Raw genomic sequence first — 23,009 nt, forward strand, 5'->3', positions numbered from 1 at the left:
TGTATATTTTGGTGGGGAAAGGATTAATAGATCTGCTTTCGTCAGATTTTTAAAGAGGTCTAACTATCACCATTCACAAGGAAAGACAAAGTTAAGTTAAATTTTATCTATGTCTTACCTTAAAACATTAAACAAACTTTACTCATATAAACTGTTTATCCAATAAAGGGTAGGAATAAATAGGCATATTTCTTTTTTTTCTTTTTTTGAGACGGGGTCTGGCTCTGTTTGTTGCCCAGGCTGGAGTGCAGTGGCACAATCTCAGCTCACTGCAACCTCCGCTTCCCAGGTTCAAGCGATTCTCCTGCTTCAGCCTCCCGAGTAGGTAGGATTACAGGCATTTGCTATCATGCCTGGCTAATTTTTGTATCTTTAGTAGAGATGAAGTTTCACCATGTTGGCCAGGTTGGTCTCGAACTCCTGTCCTCAAGTGATCCACCCGCCTCAGCGTCCCAAAGTGATGGGATTACAGGCGTGAGCTACCGTGCCTGGCCAAAATAGGCCTATTTAAAAACAGGAAGATAAAGAGTTGGATTGCCAAGACATAGTTAAAGGGACTTCTTTCATTTCACTGTTTTACCACTCATCTGAATAAGGTAAACACAGTAAAATTTCCAAACCTGCAGATGATTTTAAACAAGTAGCAAAATGTCAGTGTTTAGAAATTACACTGTAAATGCCAAAAGAATGCAGAAGAACAGGTGTAAGAAAATGACAAATGTGACTCTGTACAACCAGAGCAGAGTGATAACTTAGCAGGAAAATAATCCAAAGCCAGATTTACAATGTAACGTCTCCAGTGAGGGATTTGATTAACTCAATGTGCTGCTACAGGCAAAAATATGCTCATGACATCGAGAAAGGATATTAAAACTAAAGCAATATAAAATAACCTGTTATCTACACATGTATAATAAAACAATCAATTTGTCTATACTTTTAACACTGAGAACCAGTACAGTTCAGGTCATCACACTTCACAAAAGACACCAAGAAATTAGAAGTTAAGAACAGACTATCTGGGCTATTTTTCAAAATATGAAGATTTTACTCTTTTTAAAGTTTACAAATTTTAGCTAACAATGGCCATGATCAGAACTTATAAAATCCTGGGGGTATATGTAAATGTGAAAAAGATATAATTCATTTAGTAAATCCTATAATGAGAAGCCCTCTAAAATTTGGAGGACAAATAAAAACAAAATACTTACATATAGCAGATATTTAAAAAAAACAGTCTTGCTACCTCAAAATGTGTCATGAAGTAAAAATATAAACAGCTGAAACATGTCCCTCAGTAATACTATCAAAGACAGTAGTAGGCTGGAGGGATACACAACTATGTAATATTAAAATTGTTTAAAGCCTAAAAGATCTATTTTTAGTAAACAATGGAATGAAATAGTATTTTGTTCAAGCACTAACACACCAAGTGAATTTCTTCATCACTAGAGGTAGTTAGGTGTAGCTTGGGTAATTATCCAATAAAGACAATAAAAGAGAGGAGAGTCAGGCATCAGATACAAAATATTGCAACCCTGAAATTTTATAATTCAACTAAACTTTCTGCAAAAGCAAGGGAGTGCCTAGTCGACTATCTCACTTCTACCCAAGACTGCTTCACATTTCATCCAGCCAGTATCCAGAGACTCAACATCTCGCCTCTGATTTCCAGTTTTGCTGTGACTAATGGGCTAGGCTGTTGCTTTATTCAACATTCCACTTTTTGGAGATTCTGCTTTCCTTACCACTGCAGTAATGACACTTTCAAGCTTCTTTATTTTTTTCTGCAACAAACTGAAGACTCTTATCGCAAATGGAAAGTGGGTTTCTTTTAAAGATGAACAACAAGAGACGAGCACAGACATGACCACGTGAAACGTTACTTTCTGCTTCTGGTTAACGGACTCCTCCTCACCCAGGCTTATTAAATCCTCCACCTTGAAAAATAAACACACTCTATCACTAGTTGCTCCTGACTTTCATAAAACAATTTTTCCAACTCAGGTCTATCTAGGCATTGTGTTTTACATTTAAAGTGAGATGACAAATAGAAAGCCTTTATAAAGTACTAAGCACTGATTTCTAAGTAATTACAAGAATAATGTCAGAAATTGTAATGAACATAATTGCACTTGCCAACTGGTTAATGTATTTAAATCACACATCTAATACCTTTACAAAGGTTTATTTACTAAGGCAAAGATAATTTTCTCCTCTTTGGGATTATATTTTGCTATTTTAACAACAACAACAAAAATACTAATATTTTAAATGGGAATGAGAGAAAATGATGGTAAAAAGGATATATTCTTATGGGTGTGATATGGATCCACATTGAACAAATATATAAAATGTTAAAGATTTCAAACATTGCACAGAATTTATTAAACAACCTGTAATGTTTAAAGTAAAACCAAGTACTCAAGAATGAAAAAAAAATTTTTTTTAAAGAAAAATCTAGTGAAGCAAAAGCTGCGAATTTAGTAAGAGTATGAGAAAGAAATCCAGGGGTTAGACTTTCACAGCATACTTACCATCTTTAACATTGAAGAAGGGTCTCCTAAATTTATATTATCAGCTAACAACTCAATCATCTTCTGATTTGCTACACCAGTTAGTTTTCCTGGCTTTGTGCTTTTAATCACATTTTCAAGAGCTGTAAAGTAAAATTGAATGCAGACAGCTTTTATGTCACCAACATCAAAGAATCATATGAAGAATTCAGGCAAACAGTTTACTATTTTTTATGTAAGGTTTGCTTTTTATTTTTCCTTATATCCAATTCTGAATTTGTCTATCTATGAATTGGCTTCCTTCTCACTGTATACTTTTTATCTTGGCAAACTTTTAAAAGACCTTACTGTCATATAACATGACAAACAATAAATTTTAAATTTTCTTTCTTTTGTACTGTTTACTTTTTCTAAAAAATAACTAAATTTTTTACCTTCTTCCCAGCCTCTTAATAGAGGGTGCAGAGAGCAGATTCCTGATTTTGATAAATATATAGCAATTTTCATCTCAGCAGATTCCATGTCATCATTATTGATAACCATAAATGGCAGCAAACATACAACCACCTGATTTGACAACCGATCATTTTCACTTAGTATCTCTTCTTTAATTAATATGTCAGCTGCTATCTTAAGTACCTTGTACCTAAAAGACATGCAAGCACATTTGGTTGAAAGACACATTGGAAGGCTTCAACTGGGCAAAAATTCATCATTACATTACTCCAGCTAAACTGACAATATCCTGGTCTCCTGACCAAAACTATTATTCAGACACACTAAGACACCACTTAAAATCCATGTCAATAATAGAGTTATTCGTGACAATATTTTTATTTATTTATTTCTTGTACAAGCACTGGGATTATAGGCATGAGCCACTGTGCCTGGCCAACAATACTTTTAATCTGCTCATCCTGTCTAATCTTAAAAAAAATAATAATAATTTTTCTTAGAGAAATCACTAGAGGTTAACTATAACATAAGACATATCACACTAGATGTCTCAACTCTACTGGAAATCAGATTCACTCAGGTATTCAAAGAAAATGAACCAAGCACATCCTACATGATAGATATCTACCCATATGATAGACACAAAAACACATAAGACACACTGTCATCCTCTATGGAGCTTACTTACTTTTTCTTGCAAAAAGCTTTGGTGCCAAAAATGAAATAAACAGAGCTCATTAAAAACTTACCACAGATGGTATTGTGTCTCTGAACTTATTTTTTAATTTGTTTAATACATTGGTATGTTTTTAATTATAAAGTAAAAATTATATAAAGTAGAAAATTAGAAAGTCCTTCCCATCTTACTTCCCAGAATTCAGTATCATCCATTATGTATTTCCTTTTGCATTTTTTTAAGAGAAATTCCAAACACAGAGAATAGTATAACGAACACACACAAACACAAATTAATTAACTGTATAATGAAAAAAAGTATTACATTAAGATCTGTTCTACTACCACAACAAAGGGGTCATGTAATCAAAGCCTTAAAAAAAAAAAGAAGAAATAGAAAGAATCTGATATAAAAACTTCATCAATTCAAAATAGTATGAGGAGAAATGAATACATACCATTCTCTATTCTTTGAAAGTTCCGCTCTTTGAAAGAGATTCAGAAGATTTGAAATCGTCACTTCTGCAGTGAAATGTTCTTTGAAAATCTAAAGGGAAAAAATATCCATGAGTAGATCTGTACTTGCTTCAAACATACATGGTGCTTTTTAAATGCAAATTTTAAAAACAATGAATTATAAGGAATTTCTCCCAGGAATCCTAGTACAACTTAAAAGTTTAAAGACGTATTTCTCCAAAGTGGCATTCATAAGACAATGGTCCCAAGGTATTTGCTATTGATAAAAATATGTTAAAAGCAATATAAAAATTCACAAAACATTTCCTGTTTGAACAACTTCCATATATATTTAATATATTACATTGTGAATTCCTACGAGTTTCTCCTAACCAGACTTAAGTCTGTGCTCTCCAGAGAACAAATTTCCCATGGAAAAATAATTTCCAAAAATACTCTAGTCTCCGGCAGAGAATCATGTGAGAAGGGCAAGAAAATTTACAAAATTGTGTATCTCAACAAAGGACAAATGCACTCACCTCAAAAGCACTTACAGCCGACAAAACAACATCTATATTATCATCATCTAATCGGGCTAAAACAGCTTCTTTTATGAAAGACTCATCAACACCCTCCTGAGCAATAAAAGAAAAAAAATTAATTTAGCTATTGCTAAAAATCTCTTAAGGCTTTGCACTAGAAAGGAAGTATGGTTTTGTGAAAAACACTCCAGAGTAACAGTCTAACACAGGCTCTGCTCTGGATGAGGACTGAAACGCACTAGAACTAGGTAATCGCTAAGGGCCTTTCGAGATTAATAATTGTTTGGTACAATTTTTTTTCAAGTTTTCAGTGAAAATACAGTAAATATAGTAAATATGGTATACTCCAAATATAGTTTTTGTAATTAAGGAGTTCATCTTATTAAAGTGACAGCCCAGATATTGACAGGGTATAGACTAAAGAATAAGAATGTCTAATTTAAATCCGAGCTCTACCACTTACTAGCTGTGTGACTTTAGTCAAGTCACTTAACCTTTCTGGATCTCACTAATCTCACCTATAAAACAGGTTTGTTAATAATAATACCTACCTCCAAGGGTTGTTAGAAGATTAAAAAATACATGTCAGTCTGTAGCAGAGTGCTTTACACATAAGTACTGTTAGAAGTTAGCTAGTATTATCTAAATTTTTACAAGGATAAGGACATGTACTACAAGGCCAGTCTGCCAAAAATAGAGATCATTTTTCAAACATAACGAATAAAAGAAAACAATGTCTATTCATTCACAGAGAAAAAAAATAAGCCTGCTAACCAACCTGAATATATCCCTATCAGTATGTGGCAGGCAACTAAATAATATAAAAAACATAGGTCACTCTGTTGGGAGAAAAATGAAAATTCATAGAATTCACAAAGATTAAGTTATTCAGGCACAGTGGTGCATGTCTATCATCCCAGCTACTCTGGAGGCTGAGGTGGGAGGACTGCTTAAGCCCAGGAGTTTGAGGCCAGCCTTGATAACACAGCAAGATCCCATCACTTAAAAAAAAAATCCTCAAGAGCTAATAAGCAGCCATATATCTGAACCTGGAGTTTAGAATAAAACCTATGTCCTGTCATGGATGGAGAAAAGAAAATGAAACATGGTATGCAAAGGAAGACATCAACTGCAATTACAATACTCAAGCCTGTAAACTGAATGTATGCAGCTAACCAAACCCAGAGAACAGGAGAGAAAGGCAGTAAGAGTAAAAGAAGGAAGGATGAGAACAACTTCAGAAACAGAAGATTCCAGGACTCCCCCTTTATTCCAGAAGAATTTCTTATCACTAAAATCCTTCTATCACAACAAAGACTATTATTCAATGAAATTATTTAACACATCAACAAAATAAACCTATTGGCAGTTTATAAAAGCAGAATTCATGCCAGATCAAATAAAGCAACATTTCTTAAACCTGAATATTACATCAGCCACTTTTAAAGAAACTTTCTCAAAGATCTAAATGTTGTTTAAATTGTTTATTGTTTACATATCAACTTAAAATTAAGTATAACTCCTTAAAATATAGGTAACATAAAACAAAAAAAATTTTTTTAATCTACAAGGGAAATACTAAAAACTCTATAAAACCAATACGATTCAAATGAAGATGAATTTAGTGTGATTAATTGTAATTAGCTGAAATTAAATTTTACTGATCATATGATTTTACTTGTAATACGAACCTGGCTATAATTGCTGTGACACAGGTTCGAGCGTTCGGCATGTTTACACTGCCATGTGCTACATGGAAACTAAACTCTGTTACCACTTTATTCCAGAAATTTCTCAAATATGCAAATCATGGTGCATAATTTTAGACATGACACAGATGGAGCATTCCTATTTTAATTACAGTAACTGTAGTAAAATGTATATACAATTAGCACCTCACACCCACAATCTGAAGGCTATGTAAAAAAATAATGAGTCCATCTGAAATAAAGAAAAATTCTGAGAAAACAATACTACTATCAGTGGCAATTTATAATTTAGCAAAAATTGTAAAAGGACTGCTTGAATGACTAAAGTTTGGAAACTACTATTCTACTTGTATTACTACCAAGTCTTCATACCAATGCCTTTCGGTATAAATGCAAATTAGACCAAATTATTTACAAATGAAGTCAGCCTCAACACATATTTGAAGCCACTTACATTTTAAAGACAAATGAAACTGCAGGTACCCAAATCACGGAACACTGTTCAAAAGTTATCATCCAAATGTCCCAAAATACGCCTTCATCTAAAATTAAGACTATCAAAATCAAATTTCTTGGCTTTTCTTTAAACAGGGTCTTGCCCTGTCACCCAGGGTGGAGAGCAGTGGCATGATCGTGGCTTACTGCAGCCTCAACCTCACGCCCAAGAGATCCTCCTACCTCAGCCTCTCAAGTAGCTGCGACCACAAGCGTGTGCCACCAAACTTGGCTAATTTTTTATTTTTTTTTATTTTCCTATAGAGAAAGGGGTATCCCTGTGTTGCCCAGGTTGGTCTCAAACGTTTGGGCTCAAGTGATCCTTCTCACAGAGTGTTGGGATTATAGGCATGAGCTGCTGTGACCAGCCCAAAATCAAATTTCAAAACTAAAAAAATTCTCAGATAATTAATGAACCTATGTGAATTAATCTACAAACTCTAGTTTGAAAAACACTAAAGATAAACAAATAACCGTCAATGTGGAAACATAAAAGCAGTTATTAGGTTATTGTTAAAATGGGGACTATTGGCACACAGAGTCCTAAATATTAGTCTGAAGTGCTCTCATGAGGTTTATTCAGCTCATCTGTACAATTATTCACTATCAATTCTAGGTAGTAACTCCAATTTCTTATTCAGAATTACACTGCTCATCATTAAGAAAAAAAAAAAGTCATACACAAAAGCAATCTGAAACAAACCTTTGATGTTTTCATGATCTTTTTCAAATGATTAATGGCCAGAAGTCTCACAGGAGCAAGTGGATGATTCAGGCTGAGCATCAAAGAAGTATCAGAATCTGCTAAAAACTACAGGGTTCAATGTAATTATCAAATTATTTCACTTAATCTGAACAGTCTACGATCAAGAATAAAACCCAAAGAAAATCGCCCCAAACTGTCCAACGTTTTCAGTAACAACCATCTAACTACAGAAAACAAAAAAAAAGCAAAATCTTTGTTTCTAGAACATTATTATATGAGTTGCAACAGATGAAAAAAATTTTGTTAGTGGTATGATTTCACGTATACTTGTGTCTATGTGTAGGTTTAATTTGGTGAAGTAATTCTACAAAGTAATTTTGTATTTTGTATGCATATCTGATTCCAAAGTAAAGAGTACCTAAGATAAATCACTGTTTCAGCACCTCCCAGAAAACAGAATGCAATTCATCTACATGCTATAACAAATAGTGACACTCAAATTAGTGACACCTTAGTTCACCTATGCAATTAGACAAAAAAGGAAGTCTACCCATCAACCTGATTCGGAAATGCAACACCATCAAAGATGAAAGTCTAATTATGGAAGAGAAATACTAAAACAATCATATTTCTCTTCATAATTATCTGTTTTTAAGGCTAATTAAAGAACTTCTGCTTAAATGTCTAACTTCTAGTATAACGCTTTAGGCTTGAATCACCAGAAAATTTCTCAAGTTTTGATGTGATCATGAAATAGAACCCATCTCCTCCTTGCTAATCAATACTATAAATAGCCATTTGTGGCTGGTACACTGGAACGCATAGACCTAGCTGAAAGACAGAGGACGCCAGAAACCTACGAGGCCGTCCCTTGATGATTCTTAATGAATATCCCGTACAAAATTCTCCAACAATACTTTTCCTGAAATAAGTATCACGTTCATGGTTATGTACAAATTATTGTACCTTTCTCCAATTATTCTATTCCTGCCTCAGAGCCATACTTCAGGCAACTAGGCAAACTATATAAGGTCATCTCTGTAAAATTTTCCACACCATGGAAAAAACTGACAAATTTCCTTCTGGATCTCTTCACATAACCATACAAATGTACCCCAAATTGTCGTAATTCCCTTAGAGAACAACATACCTGATACTTTCCTCCACTTGTGGAAAGAGAAACAAACTGATGAAAAAGCTCTTGTTTCTTCAGATCTGCAATTTCCTTTAAGTGCTCCTCTAATACAACATCTAACGTTCTGGGGTATCTGGGAAGCAATTAAAGAGTGAATTCATTACTCTTAATAAATTTATTAATCTCATACACCATACACATATAATAGAAAGACATAAAATTTTAAAAATTACTGAGACTACGACTTGAATTTTAACAAATGTTGTATGTAAAACCAAATGATATTGGTCAAATTTGTTACTATAACTACTCCAATAACAAAACAGTCTCTCTATAAAAAATTATACTCTCCATAGCCCCCACACAGTCACTATTTCCTCTTATATTTCAAATAGTTTTAATTCCGATATTCAACCCTTCTTGAAGAAAAAATTTAAAAAAGGACAATCTCTGTACAATTCAGTATATTAAGATGTGACTTGTGAATCATATCTTTATAGAACAGGAAGTACTTTAGAAGAGCATAAACATACACGCATGACTTACTTGCTTTCTAAAAGCCTAATGAGTGGAAGAAATTGTTCATTAAGCAAAGACACTTTATTAGAATCCATTTCTTCCTGTGAACTATATGAAATATACTCTTCAAATAGAAGACTGTAAAAAAAAACACACACACAGAAATATCAGCATACATAAGAGTCACTATTTATTGAGTACCTACTATATTCTAAGTGCTTTAGAAATATTATCTCTAATTGTTATACTTATACAAGGTATAATTTAATACTTATTTTACAGATAAAGAAACTAGGGGTCTGGTGTAGTGGTTCACACCACTGGCATTACAATCTCCGCACTTTCAGAAGCCAGGGCAGGAGGACTGCTTAAGGTCAGGAGTTCGAGACCTGTCTGGACAACACAACAAGACTACATTGCTATTTGAAACTGTGGTGGCTCACGCCTGTAATCCCAGTACTTTGGGAGGCCAAGGCAGGTGGATCACCTGAGGTCAGGAGTTTGAGATCAGCCTGACCAACAAGGAGAAACCTTGTCTCTACTAAAAACACAAAATTAGCCAGGTGTGGTGGCACATGCCTGTAATCCTAGCTACTAGTGAGGCTGAGGCAGGCAAATCGCTTGAACCTGGGAGGCAGAGGTTGCAGTGAGCTGAGATGGCACCACTGCACTCCAGCCTGGGCAGTAAGAGCAAAACTCCAACTCAAAAGAAAAAAAAAAAAAAGGAAAAGAAACTAGGGTATAAGCCTTCCAATTTGCTCACGAGAACAGCAACAAAAGGCAACACTCAGTGAGCCCTTCTGTGCCACAGAGTGCAGTTTCACATTTTAAGCCCCAGTCTGATTCCAGAGCCTATGTTCTCAACATTACTACATGTGTATACTCTCCTTTAATTCACAAACCAACCCTCTGAGCAAAGGGGCATGAACGACGCACACCAACACAGGGGTACCCTCTTCATGCTACAAAATGGCAAAGCCACATCCAGTCTCACCTCCAAAACTTACTATAGTCCTGGAAGTGGTTAGGGCAGAATCACACCTATGTCTGACTGCAACGCCTACATCTTTTCACTGTATCAAGTTGCCCATTAAGAAAAAAAAAAAAAAAGACTGAATTATCTTTAGAGCAATGAAATAATCCTTACTCTATGCCTACCTTCAATATTGTTTCTAAATGACATTTACGGCGTTTTAATTGTGATGTGTTATTTCAGATATTACGGTCCATTTACTAATAGAAAACTTCAAATGGCCAAAAACTGCGTTTAGTTATTACTCAAATTTAGCTGAACCACTAACTTTCCATTTTCATCTATAAGCACTAAAGGTATGCAAGAAAAATTACTTTTGCTTTTAATGCTGCCAGTTACTGGATTAAGTACTGATAGTTAACGAAACGATACAGACAAAACAAGATATACATTAAAAAGGAATACTGGGAAATTTCTAACCAATCTAGAAAATAATACTGAGTCACAAAAATGTAAATCAAAAGCATGTCAAAAATAATAGCTTACCTAGCCAACAAATGGTCTAAGTTGTTCTTCAGTGATATTTTTGTAAGTATAGCTTCTAAGTGTCTCTTGTAGATTTGACCATCCATTCCTTCAGTTTCTTCTCCTTAATATGTAGAAATTAAAATTGTGTTGGGAAAAATTTACTTTGCAAGCTAACATTATTAAATTCACTTATAGCAGAAAAACTTTCTCAGAATAAAACACACACACTGATATCCAGCTTTTTTATCTATTTCCAGAAGTGCATTCTACTTATTTAGTCATTTATATTTTTCAAAGCTTTTTTGTATAGATCACCTTCATTTTTCCTTTATCTGAAATTCTCTATTTTTAACAAGTACTATCATGCTTATAACAATAATAAAACAAAAGTCCAAAATTAATCTTTCCCCAGGTAACATTACAAATTAGTTGTGATGTCCCAAACAACTATCTCTGAAAACACGCTAGACTTTCATCTCAGTACCTACCCCCTTACTGAACCAAGAGTTGTCATCTATTTCAGATTTATAATAAACGTATGAATCTGATCTTAGCCCTTGCTTTCAAAGAATGGGACATTACTCATTACCTTCAGAATAAGAAGAATACATTTTCATTTGGCTAGTCACTTTTCTAAAATGCATGATTAAACCAAGATTTGGTTATGAAAATCTCATTTTTCAGTAGACTAACATAAGTTTAGAGAAGTCTTTCTTAGGATTCTCCAAGCAGCAACAGAACCTAGTGTTTCTTCCTAGTCTTTTCATATTTATTAAAAGACGTAACGCAAACAATCAATTTCTAATTATAATTATTATTATTTTTGAGATAGAGTCTCGCTCTGTCGCCCAGGCTGAACTGCAGTGGCACAAACACAGCTCCCTGTAGCCTCGAACTCCCTGGGCTCAGGTGATCTCCCACCTCAGTCTCCCGAGCAGCTGGGACCACAGTTGCATGTCACCATGCCCGGCTAATTTTTGTACATTTTTGTAGAGACAGGGTTTTGCCATGATCTGCCCGTCTCAGTTTCTCAAAGTGCTAGGATTATAGGTTTGAGCCACCTGGCCCTCTTCCATAATTTGGATTTTTATGTATAAAAATTTTCTTGGTCTTATATTTTTAATTACTGTAGGGAAAAGACTTTTTTGGCAACTGGATGAGATATTCACTGTAAATGAATCACTAAAGTTCATTAAATACCTAAATGAGAAGGCAAAGGTTTACTCAGTAATGAATTTTAAAATTATTCTAGTCTTTTTCATGAAGAGACTAAGTATTTAAGAACACAGATCTAAAAAAAAAAAGTAGAATTCTAAGAAATTACTCATTTAACAAGGATCTCTCTTCAACCAACCTGCTCCCCACCCCAAATGTTTCTCACTTAAGAAATAGATAAGTTACACAAGAACAACTGGAAAACAGAAATTTTAAATATTTTAAAGCTGTTAACCAGGATATGGTTACTATTTTAAGATAAAATCTTAGAAAATTTCTGGACAAAAAATATAAAACCACATACCTGTAACATGATGAATGATGGAGACAACCAGATGGGGAAGCATGTAACGCAGAAGAGGACTGACATCGTAAGTTTCAGAAATCCCATGAAGTATGGTAATAAGATCGGGAACACTACATAAGTGAGGGAATGGCCTTTGAAGAAGCAAAAGTACATATCCTTTTGACTTTACAAGTTAGACAGTAAGTGACAATATAAACAAATATACATAATCACTTATCTTACAAAAAAAATTATTCAAAATAATTTTATTCACCTCTGACTAGCACCATTTCTCAATTCAATGGTACGTACTTTTTCCCAAGGCTCTCTGGCTTCTGTCTTTGCAGGAGCACTATCAAGCAACTTAATCCATCCTTGATCAAAGACGGAATCTTGGTCAATGTTTTGATGATCTGTGACGCCAATGAATTCACAAAGGTATCTTCCATGGTCACTTTCACAGAAATTTGACATATTATCATGTATGTTGCAGCTCTGTAATCTGGTAAAGATGATTTCAATCCCTAAATATTTTTTAAACAAAAGGAAAAATGATAAACCATATTATTTTCTGCTACTTTAAATGTTAATCTGACAGATTAGAAACGTCATAGAGATTAATACAACCTAATGCATAATCAATCACTCTTCAGACGTAAACAATAAAGGAGCTGACCCCTTTTTCAGAGTGGATACAGAGATAAGTCCGTTGGACGAGAAAAAGGATCTCAGAAAATTTTCCCAACTCAAACATCTACCGCATGTCCTAACAGCAGCCAGTAAGCTCTTCTTTTATACATAAAATCCTACTTATGGGAGGGAGACCTCAATCAGATCACTAATGGAAGAAACAAGTCTGATGAAAGATAACAAGTTGGGACACTGTGGGAAGTGAAAGCAGTACCTCCACGGGGCACCTGGGAAGGCAGCAGGCCAACAAGGCATTTGGGAAGGAGAAACGCTGAGAGGCAGGAGCCAGTGCACAAAGAATGCTGAGAGGCTGCTTACGCCCCGAAGAGACTGTCTGCCCCATCCTTCTTCCAGTGAGGTACAAAGACTGCCATGGAAATCAATCTAGGAGATAGCGTCAGGGCCAGACAGCCAATGTTTATTCTTAAGAGTCCTGATTAAGGTCCCAGTCTGGTGAGTTTCCAATAAAAAAGTGTCATATTTTCAACCTAAAGGCTAAATCTCATCAACCATCTGAAATAAACTGTCCATTTAAAAACACTTAAATCTAAAAAAACTTTCAAAAGCAAGAAAATTCCTTTAAGTACAAAATAATCTACTTAACACATCAGCAGTGCCAACCTTTTGGATGTAGGGAAATAGTTTGGCGATGATATTGTCTGATACGTCCTCTGCAGCTACCAGCGCCGACACTATGGTGGAAGCATAGAAAGCCAAGAGCACCCTCAACTGAGCTGAGTTGCCCGGGGACTCAGCAAAAACCTGAAACAAGGAACACAAACAAAACACATTTAACAGTGAAAGGGAGGTAGAAGGATTGCTTGAGGCCAGGAGTTCGAGGCTGAGACTTCAGTGAACTATGATGGCACCACTGTACTCTAGCCTGGGCGACAGAGCAAGACCATGTCTCCAAAAAAAAACAAAACAAAACAAAACAAAACAAAAGTGAAAGGCCAAATAAATATTTATAGTTCTCCTGAACTACCATATGCAACAATGAATAAATACACAATGTGACAAGAATTAACTGCCTAATGATATTCCTAACATTTTAATTTTTAAAATTTTTTTTTGAGAAGCAGTCTCGCCCTGTCGCCCAGGTTGCAGTACAGTGGCACAATCTTGGCTCACTGCAACCTCCACCTCCCAGGTTCAAGCAATTCTCCTGCCTCAGCCTCCTGAATAGCCAGGATTACAGGCACGCGCCACCATGCTGAGTTTATTTTTGTATTTTTAGTAGAGACGGTGTTTCACCATGTTGGTTGGCCAGGCTGGTCTCAAACTCCTGACGTCAAGGGATCTGCCAGCCTTGGCCTCCCAAAGTGCTGGGATTACAGGCGTGAGCCACCGTGCCTGGCCTTATAATTTTTTAAACAGCTTTCCCAGGTTGAATATTCCTGACATTTCTAGAAGCCTCTTCGAATAGTCACTGTAACTAGAATCTGGCAAGGAATAGGCATTTATTTTTGTAGAAAAACACCTTTGGTGATAAAAGATTGATTCTTTAAAAAACAACAACAACAACAACAACAAAAACCACGGACTCTCAAACTACTCCTGCTTCAAAACACCAGACCATTTAACAAAATAAATTTATCCAGAGTACTACTGTTATTAGGGTATGCTTTAGTATGTTTTCTTCATTCAAAGCAGGCAATCTTTTCATAAAATTATATACTCATGAAACAAGATCGCTCACCTTCACAGATTTTGTCACCAAACTACAAATGAAATCCATGAATCCAAGATCTTTGTAGCAGTGGGTAATCAAAGTTCCTTTAGCTAAGGGCACTCCAGATTGCTATTATTGACAGAAAGAACAAACTCTTAGCGACATTCATCAACTGATCCTTATTTAAAAGTACCCTAGTAACGTCTTCACACTGCTCCAATTCATAAATTAAAAATATAATTGCTCCTTATAACTGGTGTTGGTGATGCAATTAACACAGAAAATCATGTAAACTTAGAAATTCAAAAGAGAAGGTCAGCAAAGAGGGCAGAGGTATTTAGTGAAAAATGTTTGCTTATCATATGTCACATTTTGAAAGGTATTTATCAAAATCTGGATGCTCTAGATTCTCAGTAATTTTACTGGTTCGATATGGTTTCTGAGCCAATATGATATGCTTCTGTCATTGCTTTACAATAACGCTAAGAACAGAAATAGACGAGGAACGTGGACAACTTATACCACTATTCCCACCATCTAGCATTGTACATGGTATGTAATAGATGCTCAATAAATATTAAGTGAAAGGAGAATTTTAAGTGAACTTTAGTAGGTGAGTAGAGTTTGGATACCTGGAATAAGAATGCCTAGGGAGCAGCAAGGTCCAAGGGTAGATCAGAGGAAGAATAATTTTGATGCTATGGGCAGAGTGAATGTTGCGAAAAGCAGTTTAAGAGCTTTATCAAAGGCTGGCCTTCTCCAACGTTCTTTAAAGTGCTTTACATTCAGATTCTTAAATTATCCTTCTAATTAAAGAGTCCTCATTCCTCCTGTCTTACTAATTCTGAACACTGACCCCACTACCATCATCAGCCAAATGTGCACAGCCCCATGATCTGTTAGCTTACTCTCATCCCAATGTGCCTCCTCTCCTACCCTGGATCACCATGCTCAATATGCAGTAAAGTTCCTGCCAACAACATACGTCTACTTTCCTCCACCATATGCTGCAAAGTGCTAATGGTTAGTCAGTTGGTTTGCCTACAGTATCATGCTGTCTTTTCTTACCCAGACCCTTCCTGTTACACAAGCATCCTTTTATTCGTCTGTAAATTAATTACTAGCATCTTCCTCACAACTTTAATAAATTATTGAAGCCCCTGAAGTTATCTTTATCCTTTTCATTTTTGTAAGTATTTTCTGCCTTTGTGCGTCTTCAACTTTTAAGTCCTCAGTTCCAAAATTTAAAATGCCAAACAGCATGGTACAACAGAAAGGCACAGGCTCTGGAATCAGACTGGGGTTCAAATCTCAACTCTGCCACTTTTTAGTTATGTGAACTTTGGCAAGCAGCCTGTCCTCATCTGTAAAAATGAAGTTTTGTGATAATCCAAGAGAATATAATGTACATTGCCCAGCCTGACGTCAGATACTAAATAAAAGCTAAATATTATGAACATTAGTAATAGCTTCAATTGGAAGTTAGGAAATAAAGATGATGGAGGTAATTATCTGGACTATCCCCAGGAGCACTGACTTATTTTCCCTAATTAAATCCCGTAATCAAGATTTGTCATGACTACAGACATGTGTCATTCAGCAATCGTACCTTAACTGGCGACAACCAGAACCATTTGTGCTTTGAATTATTAATTTTTAGAAGCTGTATGACTCGCACAAATATTCTTGTCTCGTGGTATGGCAGAACACAAGCAATGAGGCTATCTTGATTATAGAGATGTATATGGAATCTGGGGAAAAAAAGCAAACAGTCCAACTGGATACAAAAATAATAAGCACCTATTTCCTCACATGCTCAAACTGTATATTAATGAGCTAAAACAACCTAGAATGAGTAGCAGTGAAAATCACACAATTATAAGCAAGACACAGAGCATTTAAAAAGTCCTCAATTGTGCATTCGCATATCCCTCAACATGGTCCAGCCAATTCCTATGCAGTACCTTTGAATATTCAACATCAAAATCTACATCCCATTAACTTTCTCTCAGCTTTAAAATTTTATTTTTTTGAAATAGATCTTGCTCTGCCACCCAGGCTGGAGCGCAGTGGCACAATCGTGGCTCACTGCAGCCTTGACCTCCCAGACTCAAGTGATCCTCCCACCTAGGTCTCCTAAGGAGCTGGGACCACAGGTGAGCACCATCGCAGCTGGCTAATTTTCTATTGCCATATACAGACCAAGTCTCCCTATGTTGCCCAGACTAGTCTCTCAACCATTTTTTTTTTTTTCTCCAGAGGGAGTCTTGCTGTTGCCCAGGCTGGAGTGCAGCACCACAATTCCAGCTCACTGCAACCTCCACCTCCCGAGTTCAAGCGATTCTCCTGCCTCAGCCTCCCAAGTAGCTGGGACTACAAGCGTACACCACCATGCCCAGGTAATTTTTTTTTTTTTTACTTTAGTAGAAATGGGGTTTCACCATGTTGCCCAGGCTGGTCTCCAACTCCTGAGCCACTGAATCCAGCCTATTAGTTTGACATACAATTTTAGCACTATCCAAGCCATTACTTTTTCCATGAAGCTTTTTCCAACTATTCCAGGCAGAACTACATCCAAAAACTGTGCTTAATCCTTTATTACGGCATTTATTTCAAAACAGTAATCACGGGCAATGTACTTACCTGTGTACTGAACTTAGTATTTGCTGAATAAATAAATAAGTTATCTGAAGAAATAAAATGAAAAATCAAATGCAAAAAGTATAAGTATTTCTTACATTAATGATCTATTTGGGGGTAAAATTAAGCACTAGAAAACGGATGGAAATATTACAGACTTTTAAATATTCTTTTTTGTCTGACTGCCCTCATGTTCTGACAATCAAAGACCCAAGATAAAATTATGTTTTCTTGATGACTCACTTGCTTCTTGAAAAAAAATTAGTTTATCCCCATGTCTCCATTTTTTGTTTTTTTTTTTTTGATACAGAGTCTCCCTCTGTTACCCAGGCTGGAGTGCAGTGGCGCAATCTCAGCTCACTGCAAAATCCGTCTCCTGAATTCAAGTTAATTCTCCTGCCTCAGCCTCCCAAGTAGCTGGAATTCCAAGTGCTCACCATTGCACCTAGCTCATTTTTGTCTTTTTCATAGAGACGGGTTTTACCATGCTGGCCAGGCCATGTCTCCAATTAATGGAATAGAAATCTACTTTTAAAATATGTAAGGTGGACTGGGTGTGGTGGCTCATGCCTGTAACCTCAGCACTTTGGGAGGCCGATGAGGCAGGAGGATCGCTGGAGGCCAGGAGTTCCAGACCAGCCCAGGCAACAAAGTGAGATACTATCTCTACAAAAAACAAAAAAACGAAAAAACTAGCTGGGCATGGTGGTGCATGTCTGCAATCCCAGCTACTTGGGTGGCTGAGATCTGAGGATCATCTGAGCCCTGGAGGTCAAGTGGGCCATGATCACACCACTGCACTCCAGCCTGGGTGACAGTGTGAAATCCCGACACTCAAAAAAAGTAAAAATGAAAAACACAGTCGTGTGCAGGGGCTGCAGAGGCTCACACCAGCACTTTGGGAGGCTGAGCTGGGTGGATCATGAGGTCAGGAGTTTGAGACCCGCCTGGCCAACATGGGGAGACCCCACCTTTACGACAAAAAATACAAAAAATTAGCTGGGCTTGGTGGTGGGTGCCTGTAATCCCAGCTGCTTGGGAGGCTGAGGCAGGAGAATTGCTTGAACCTGGGAGGCGGAGGTTGCAGTGAGCTGAGATCGTACTAATGCACTACAGCTGGGGTGACAGTGCGAGACTATCTCTTAAAAAAAAAAAAAAAAGACATACATAATGGGAGAATAAACAAAACAAAAATGTGTATGCTGTGATGTGATACCAATATGCGAGAACATAAACCAAGGAAACTTATTGAGACAATTCCCAAAGCAGATAAAAGATCAGACCTTGGAAATAAACTTCAGTTGTATCCTAGCTCTGCCACTTACTAGCTGTGTGACTCAAGGAACTTAACCCCTCTAAGCCTCAGTTCTCAACTGTAAAACAAGGATAATACAAGTAATCTCACCAGAGGAATGCTGTGAGAATTAAATGAGATAATGCAGGTAAAGTGCTTAGCAAGGCCTGGTGTATACATGCTCAAAACACATTAGCTACCACTGTTTTTCTCAAGTAATGGTATTTCAGAGGATAACACTGCCTGCTTCCCCAACCATTTTGTTATTTTGCCAAGAAAGAAGCTTAATACTCATTGCCCCAAGTGTACAGGAACAAGCTGTAATGGCAAAGTGACATGGGCTCCTTAGAAATAATGAGGTTAGGCTGGGCGAGGTGGCTCAAGCCTGTAATCCCAGTACTTTGGGAGGCTGAGGCTGGTTGATCACCTGAGGTCAGGGGTTCAAGACCAGCCTGGCTAACATGGTGAAACCCCATCTCTACAAAAACACAAAACAGCCCAGCATTACGGCAGGTGCCTGTAATCCCAGCTACCTGGGAGGCTGAAGTGGGAGAACTGCTTGAACCCGGGAGGCAGAGGTTTCAGTGAGCCAAGATTTCGCTACTGTATGCCAGTCTGAGTGACAGAGCAAGACTCTATCTCAAAAAAAAAAAAAAAAAAGAACTAATGAGGTTAGACCATTTACTAAAAATCATCAGTAGTTCTACTTTTCACTATCAACAAAAAAGAATTTAAAGGCAGAAGAGCATGTTTATCTCACACGACGGACACTGTATCAATCTCTTAATACACCTAATTTTTCAGCTTTCACTTGATAAGTGTTCTCAACTACTTAATTTTTTAAAAGACCAAAGTGATTAGCCCACAGTTATTTCTGTAATTCTATTAGCTACCTGTGAATCAACCACTCCAGACACTTCTGTGCCGGCTTAAGCAGGAAGTAAGGCGACAAGTGAATAAGGAATAATGAAATGTTTTCATCCAACTGTTTGTTTACTGCTTTGGTCTGAACACTTCGCTCCAAGGTTTTTGCTAGCTGACTGAACAATGGTGCTTCAAACTGCTCAAAGGAAGGATCAATTCCAAGCAACTCTTCCAGGCCAGTGCATCCTAAATTTCAAAAACAGCCAGTTTATTTAACAATTCTTTGCAAGCAAACTCATCCCACCCCTCTTTTACAGTTTTACTTACCCCTAAGAAGTCTCTGAATTCTTTAAGTACATATAATTTATAATACAGTCCCAAACACTGATTTCTAGTTTTCAACATATAGAGTAAATCCCATCTCATCTACTAGAACAGAAAGCACTTCGTGGCAGGGAACATTGCCTTTTTGGTTTTTTTTGTTTTTGTTTTTTTTGGCTATCCCCTACAATAACTAGGCCAGTCTCTGAGAGGACTTCTCCTCTCAGTCACTGCCTCCATCCCCTTTTAGCTGTTCTTCTTTCTGACATATTAGTTGACCTCTCTTAACCTCGTTTCATCTGTGAAATCCAGACACCACTACTCATAAACATTTCAAGAACCAAGCACCTGGCTCTTATGTTCTCTTTCCTTTAAAATATACGTCAACATGTTAGAAACTGCTAAAGAAGAGGACAAGGCAGAAGAGAAAACAAGACAACAAACAAACAAAAAAGTAACATCCAGAAAACGCTTCAAAGAGCTTTTCGAAGTTAAAAGATGGCTCACCTATGGCAAAGGCGGTGTCTCTGTCGATGGTGGCCGCTTCCTTAGGGTCAAACAACAAAGAGGCAACTTCATCTCTAGACAAGAGGCTGGCATCACTTTGAGGGAGGGCGAGTCGTTGGAGCTGCTGGGCTAAGGACGTCATCTTTCACGCCAGCGGAGTTTTAATGACACAGGCTAAAAAAACATAACCACTTTGAGAAGTTTCTACGAAACTATAAGGCGCCTCGTAAACAATTTTCCTCTGCGCTCAGAGCCGTCATGGACACACAACACGGCTGTCCTGAGATTTGTGGACCCCGGAGAGGCAAAGACGATGGCAACAGCGCTAACAACTAATTACAGTACCGGCGACCGCGCCAAGGTTTTCCTTCAAACCTGATTCCGCAGATATCCGGAAAACTCTTACCCTCCCTCAGTATGCCGCCCCCATCCGCAGCCAAATCAAGCAGCTCTGTGTTCCTCCTTACCCGGAACTGGGAATTTGGGTATATCTTGGAATGCAACAACTCTTCACAGCAGCTCCCACATGGTACCAAGGAACCCTACCCTCACCCGGAAACCTAAAACACGCTGTAGAGCAGCTTCCGGCTGCAGGCACTACGGCAAGTGAAGAGGTTCAAGCTTGCCGGGAATGCGACGAGACAGCTCCGCCTCCCGAGACGAAAGCCCACCCCCTCAGCCCGCCCCTCAGACCGCCCCTCAGCCCGCCTCTCAGCCCGCCGGACTCAGGCTCAAGTCTGAGCGTCGCCGGCGTAGCTCCAGTCTAGCCGTCTGCGCTGCGGCTCATGTCTGAAGCTTTCGGTCTCTGGATGGGCCTTCTGTGGGCTTTAAGGATCCGTAGCCGGAATCATTCCTTCAGTATATAGTGATCTAGCCTTTACTAGATGCCAGCGGCACCGCGTAGTGCTGAAAGCCACGGGTTGTGAAGTCACGTGGTTTGGGTTCAAATCCTGGCGCTGGCGCCTGTCGACCGGGTGAACGCCACAAAATTATTTCATCTCTCTGAGCTTGTTCCTTACTTTACGAAGTGGGAAGAGGCCGTGTTTGTCGTGAGATGAGCTTCTGCTGCTAGTGCAAACCGATCTATGAATGCTGGGCTCCATCGCCCCAGAGCTTGGGTGAGATCTTGTTACTCCTCTTTGTTTCCATTCCCGAGGGGTATGTCGCATATATTTTTTTCTTTCTAAACGAATCCTAGCCGGGCGCGGTGGCTCACGCCTGTAATCCCAGCACTTTGGGAAGCTGAGGCGGGCTGATCACCTGAGGTCAGGAGTTCGAGACCAGCCTGGCCAACATAGAGAAACCCCGTCTCTACTAAAAATAAAAGAATTAGCCGGACGTGGTGGCGGGCGCCTGTAACCCCAGCTATTAGGAAGGCTGAGGCAGAAGAATCGCTGGAACCCGGGAGTCGGAGGTTGCAATGAGCCCAGATTGCACCACTGCACTCCACAGAGCAAGACTGTCTCAATAAATAAATCAATAAATCGAATCCTGTTGAGGTACAATTTACAAACAATAGTTGTACCCACTTCAGTGGAAGAGTTTGATGACTTTTAGCAAATGCATGTATAGGTATAATGTACCTCCCCAGTCAAAATCACAAAGTTTCCATCGCCTCTAAAAGTTGTCTCTTGACTGTTTGCGAAGATTCCTGCAACCACTGGTCTTCTTGGCGTTACTACAAATTAGTGTTGCGGAAGAGACAGTATCCTTATGTATGAATATACCTAATCTGTTTCCAAAATACTGTGGTACGCGCTAGAGCTAGGATGAACAGACGTCTTCCAGACGGAGTGAGATCGGATGCTCTATCTTTTCTGGATGCGTTAACTTCTCTGAAGAGCTCTCTGGGGCCAGGGGGTCAAGCCTTTCTGTAACTGTCTTCCCTGGAGAATGTTGGAAACACAGCTACAAATCTGGAGGCCCTGGTTTTCTATACTTCAGGCAGATTCTCTTCCATTTACAGCCTTTTGTTGTTGGTTTGCTTTAAAAGCATTTAAAACAACTAAATATTTTCTTCAGTAATTAGTATTTCTACTGATCGTTAATAATCTTCTTTCCATGTGGTGTTAAGTACCTTGCAGAGAATAACATGAAAATTCTAGTAGTACCTATTTCATTCTTACAAACAGATCTCTCAAAGGAATTTTTTTTTTCTTTCTAACGTGTCACAAGAATTTTACCTTTACAGAAGGAATCAGCTTTCGGTACTTTATAAGAAATGAACACCAGGTCTGTTTTATTGATAAGATAATTTGCTTTTCTTGCTTAAAAAAAACCCTATGTATTTTTTTAAAGCTTTATCAAAGTGAAACTTTAAAAAGTGCTACAAAGAGTTGACTCAGTCCTTTCTATGTCAGCTGTAATGGCATATAGTGCCATGCCGAATTTTACTTTGGAAAGTAAAAAGGAAAACAAGTTAGATGTTCATAAATGTAATTTTTTTAAAAAAGCTTTGGTTTTAAAAAATGTAATAATCTTGAATTACATATTTTTATCCATTTTAAAAGAATTATTTGGATTTGTTCTGATTATTACATCCTCGAACTTTCTAATTATGTGCCTGTCTCACAGATTATTCAATTGAGGACGAGAACAAACTTAATTTCTCTTGTTTTTGAATTTAAAATACCAGTTATAGATCATAGGTAGCTCTGCAATTCTCCTACCTAATAATCCTTTTCATGGCTTTTGCTATTTACAATTATTAAATCCATAATTTTAGCCATGATTGACATGTATTTCTTGATAGAAGGAAAAGCATTGTTTTCAGAGACACTTGAACCATACATTCTTTTGTTCTGACTGGC

At 37.5% G+C, this 23,009-nt stretch overlaps 1 protein-coding gene across 2 annotated transcripts in view; it reads right to left on the reverse strand.

Annotated features, from left to right (window-relative positions):
• Positions 1-20,795, reverse strand: part of HEATR1 (HEAT repeat containing 1) — a 58,034-nt gene extending 37,239 nt beyond the window's left edge. The window contains exons 1-17 of one of the 2 annotated variants that reach the window (XM_007989883.3): positions 20,667-20,795; positions 20,200-20,373; positions 19,401-19,617; positions 16,183-16,324; positions 14,601-14,702; positions 13,523-13,663; positions 12,524-12,735; positions 12,230-12,363; positions 10,729-10,831; positions 9,237-9,347; positions 8,706-8,823; positions 7,553-7,660; positions 4,643-4,738; positions 4,106-4,194; positions 2,951-3,162; positions 2,538-2,659; positions 1,749-1,940 (exon numbers count right to left, since the gene is read on the reverse strand). In XM_007989883.3, coding sequence (XP_007988074.3) covers positions 1,749-1,940; positions 2,538-2,659; positions 2,951-3,162; positions 4,106-4,194; positions 4,643-4,738; positions 7,553-7,660; positions 8,706-8,823; positions 9,237-9,347; positions 10,729-10,831; positions 12,230-12,363; positions 12,524-12,735; positions 13,523-13,663; positions 14,601-14,702; positions 16,183-16,324; positions 19,401-19,617; positions 20,200-20,341 — 2,241 coding nt within the window. In that variant the 5' untranslated portion in view covers positions 20,342-20,373; positions 20,667-20,795. Of the gene's footprint in view, positions 1-1,748; positions 1,941-2,537; positions 2,660-2,950; positions 3,163-4,105; positions 4,195-4,642; positions 4,739-7,552; positions 7,661-8,705; positions 8,824-9,236; positions 9,348-10,728; positions 10,832-12,229; positions 12,364-12,523; positions 12,736-13,522; positions 13,664-14,600; positions 14,703-16,182; positions 16,325-19,400; positions 19,618-20,199; positions 20,374-20,605 lie in introns of both variants that reach the window. The other variant, XM_007989884.3, reaches the window with a different exon arrangement.
• Between the last annotated feature and the right edge of the window lie 2,214 nt (positions 20,796-23,009).

The sequence above is a fragment of the Chlorocebus sabaeus genome, chromosome 25 (genome assembly GCF_047675955.1).
Source record: "Chlorocebus sabaeus isolate Y175 chromosome 25, mChlSab1.0.hap1, whole genome shotgun sequence".
Classification (NCBI taxonomy): domain Eukaryota; kingdom Metazoa; phylum Chordata; class Mammalia; order Primates; family Cercopithecidae; genus Chlorocebus; species Chlorocebus sabaeus.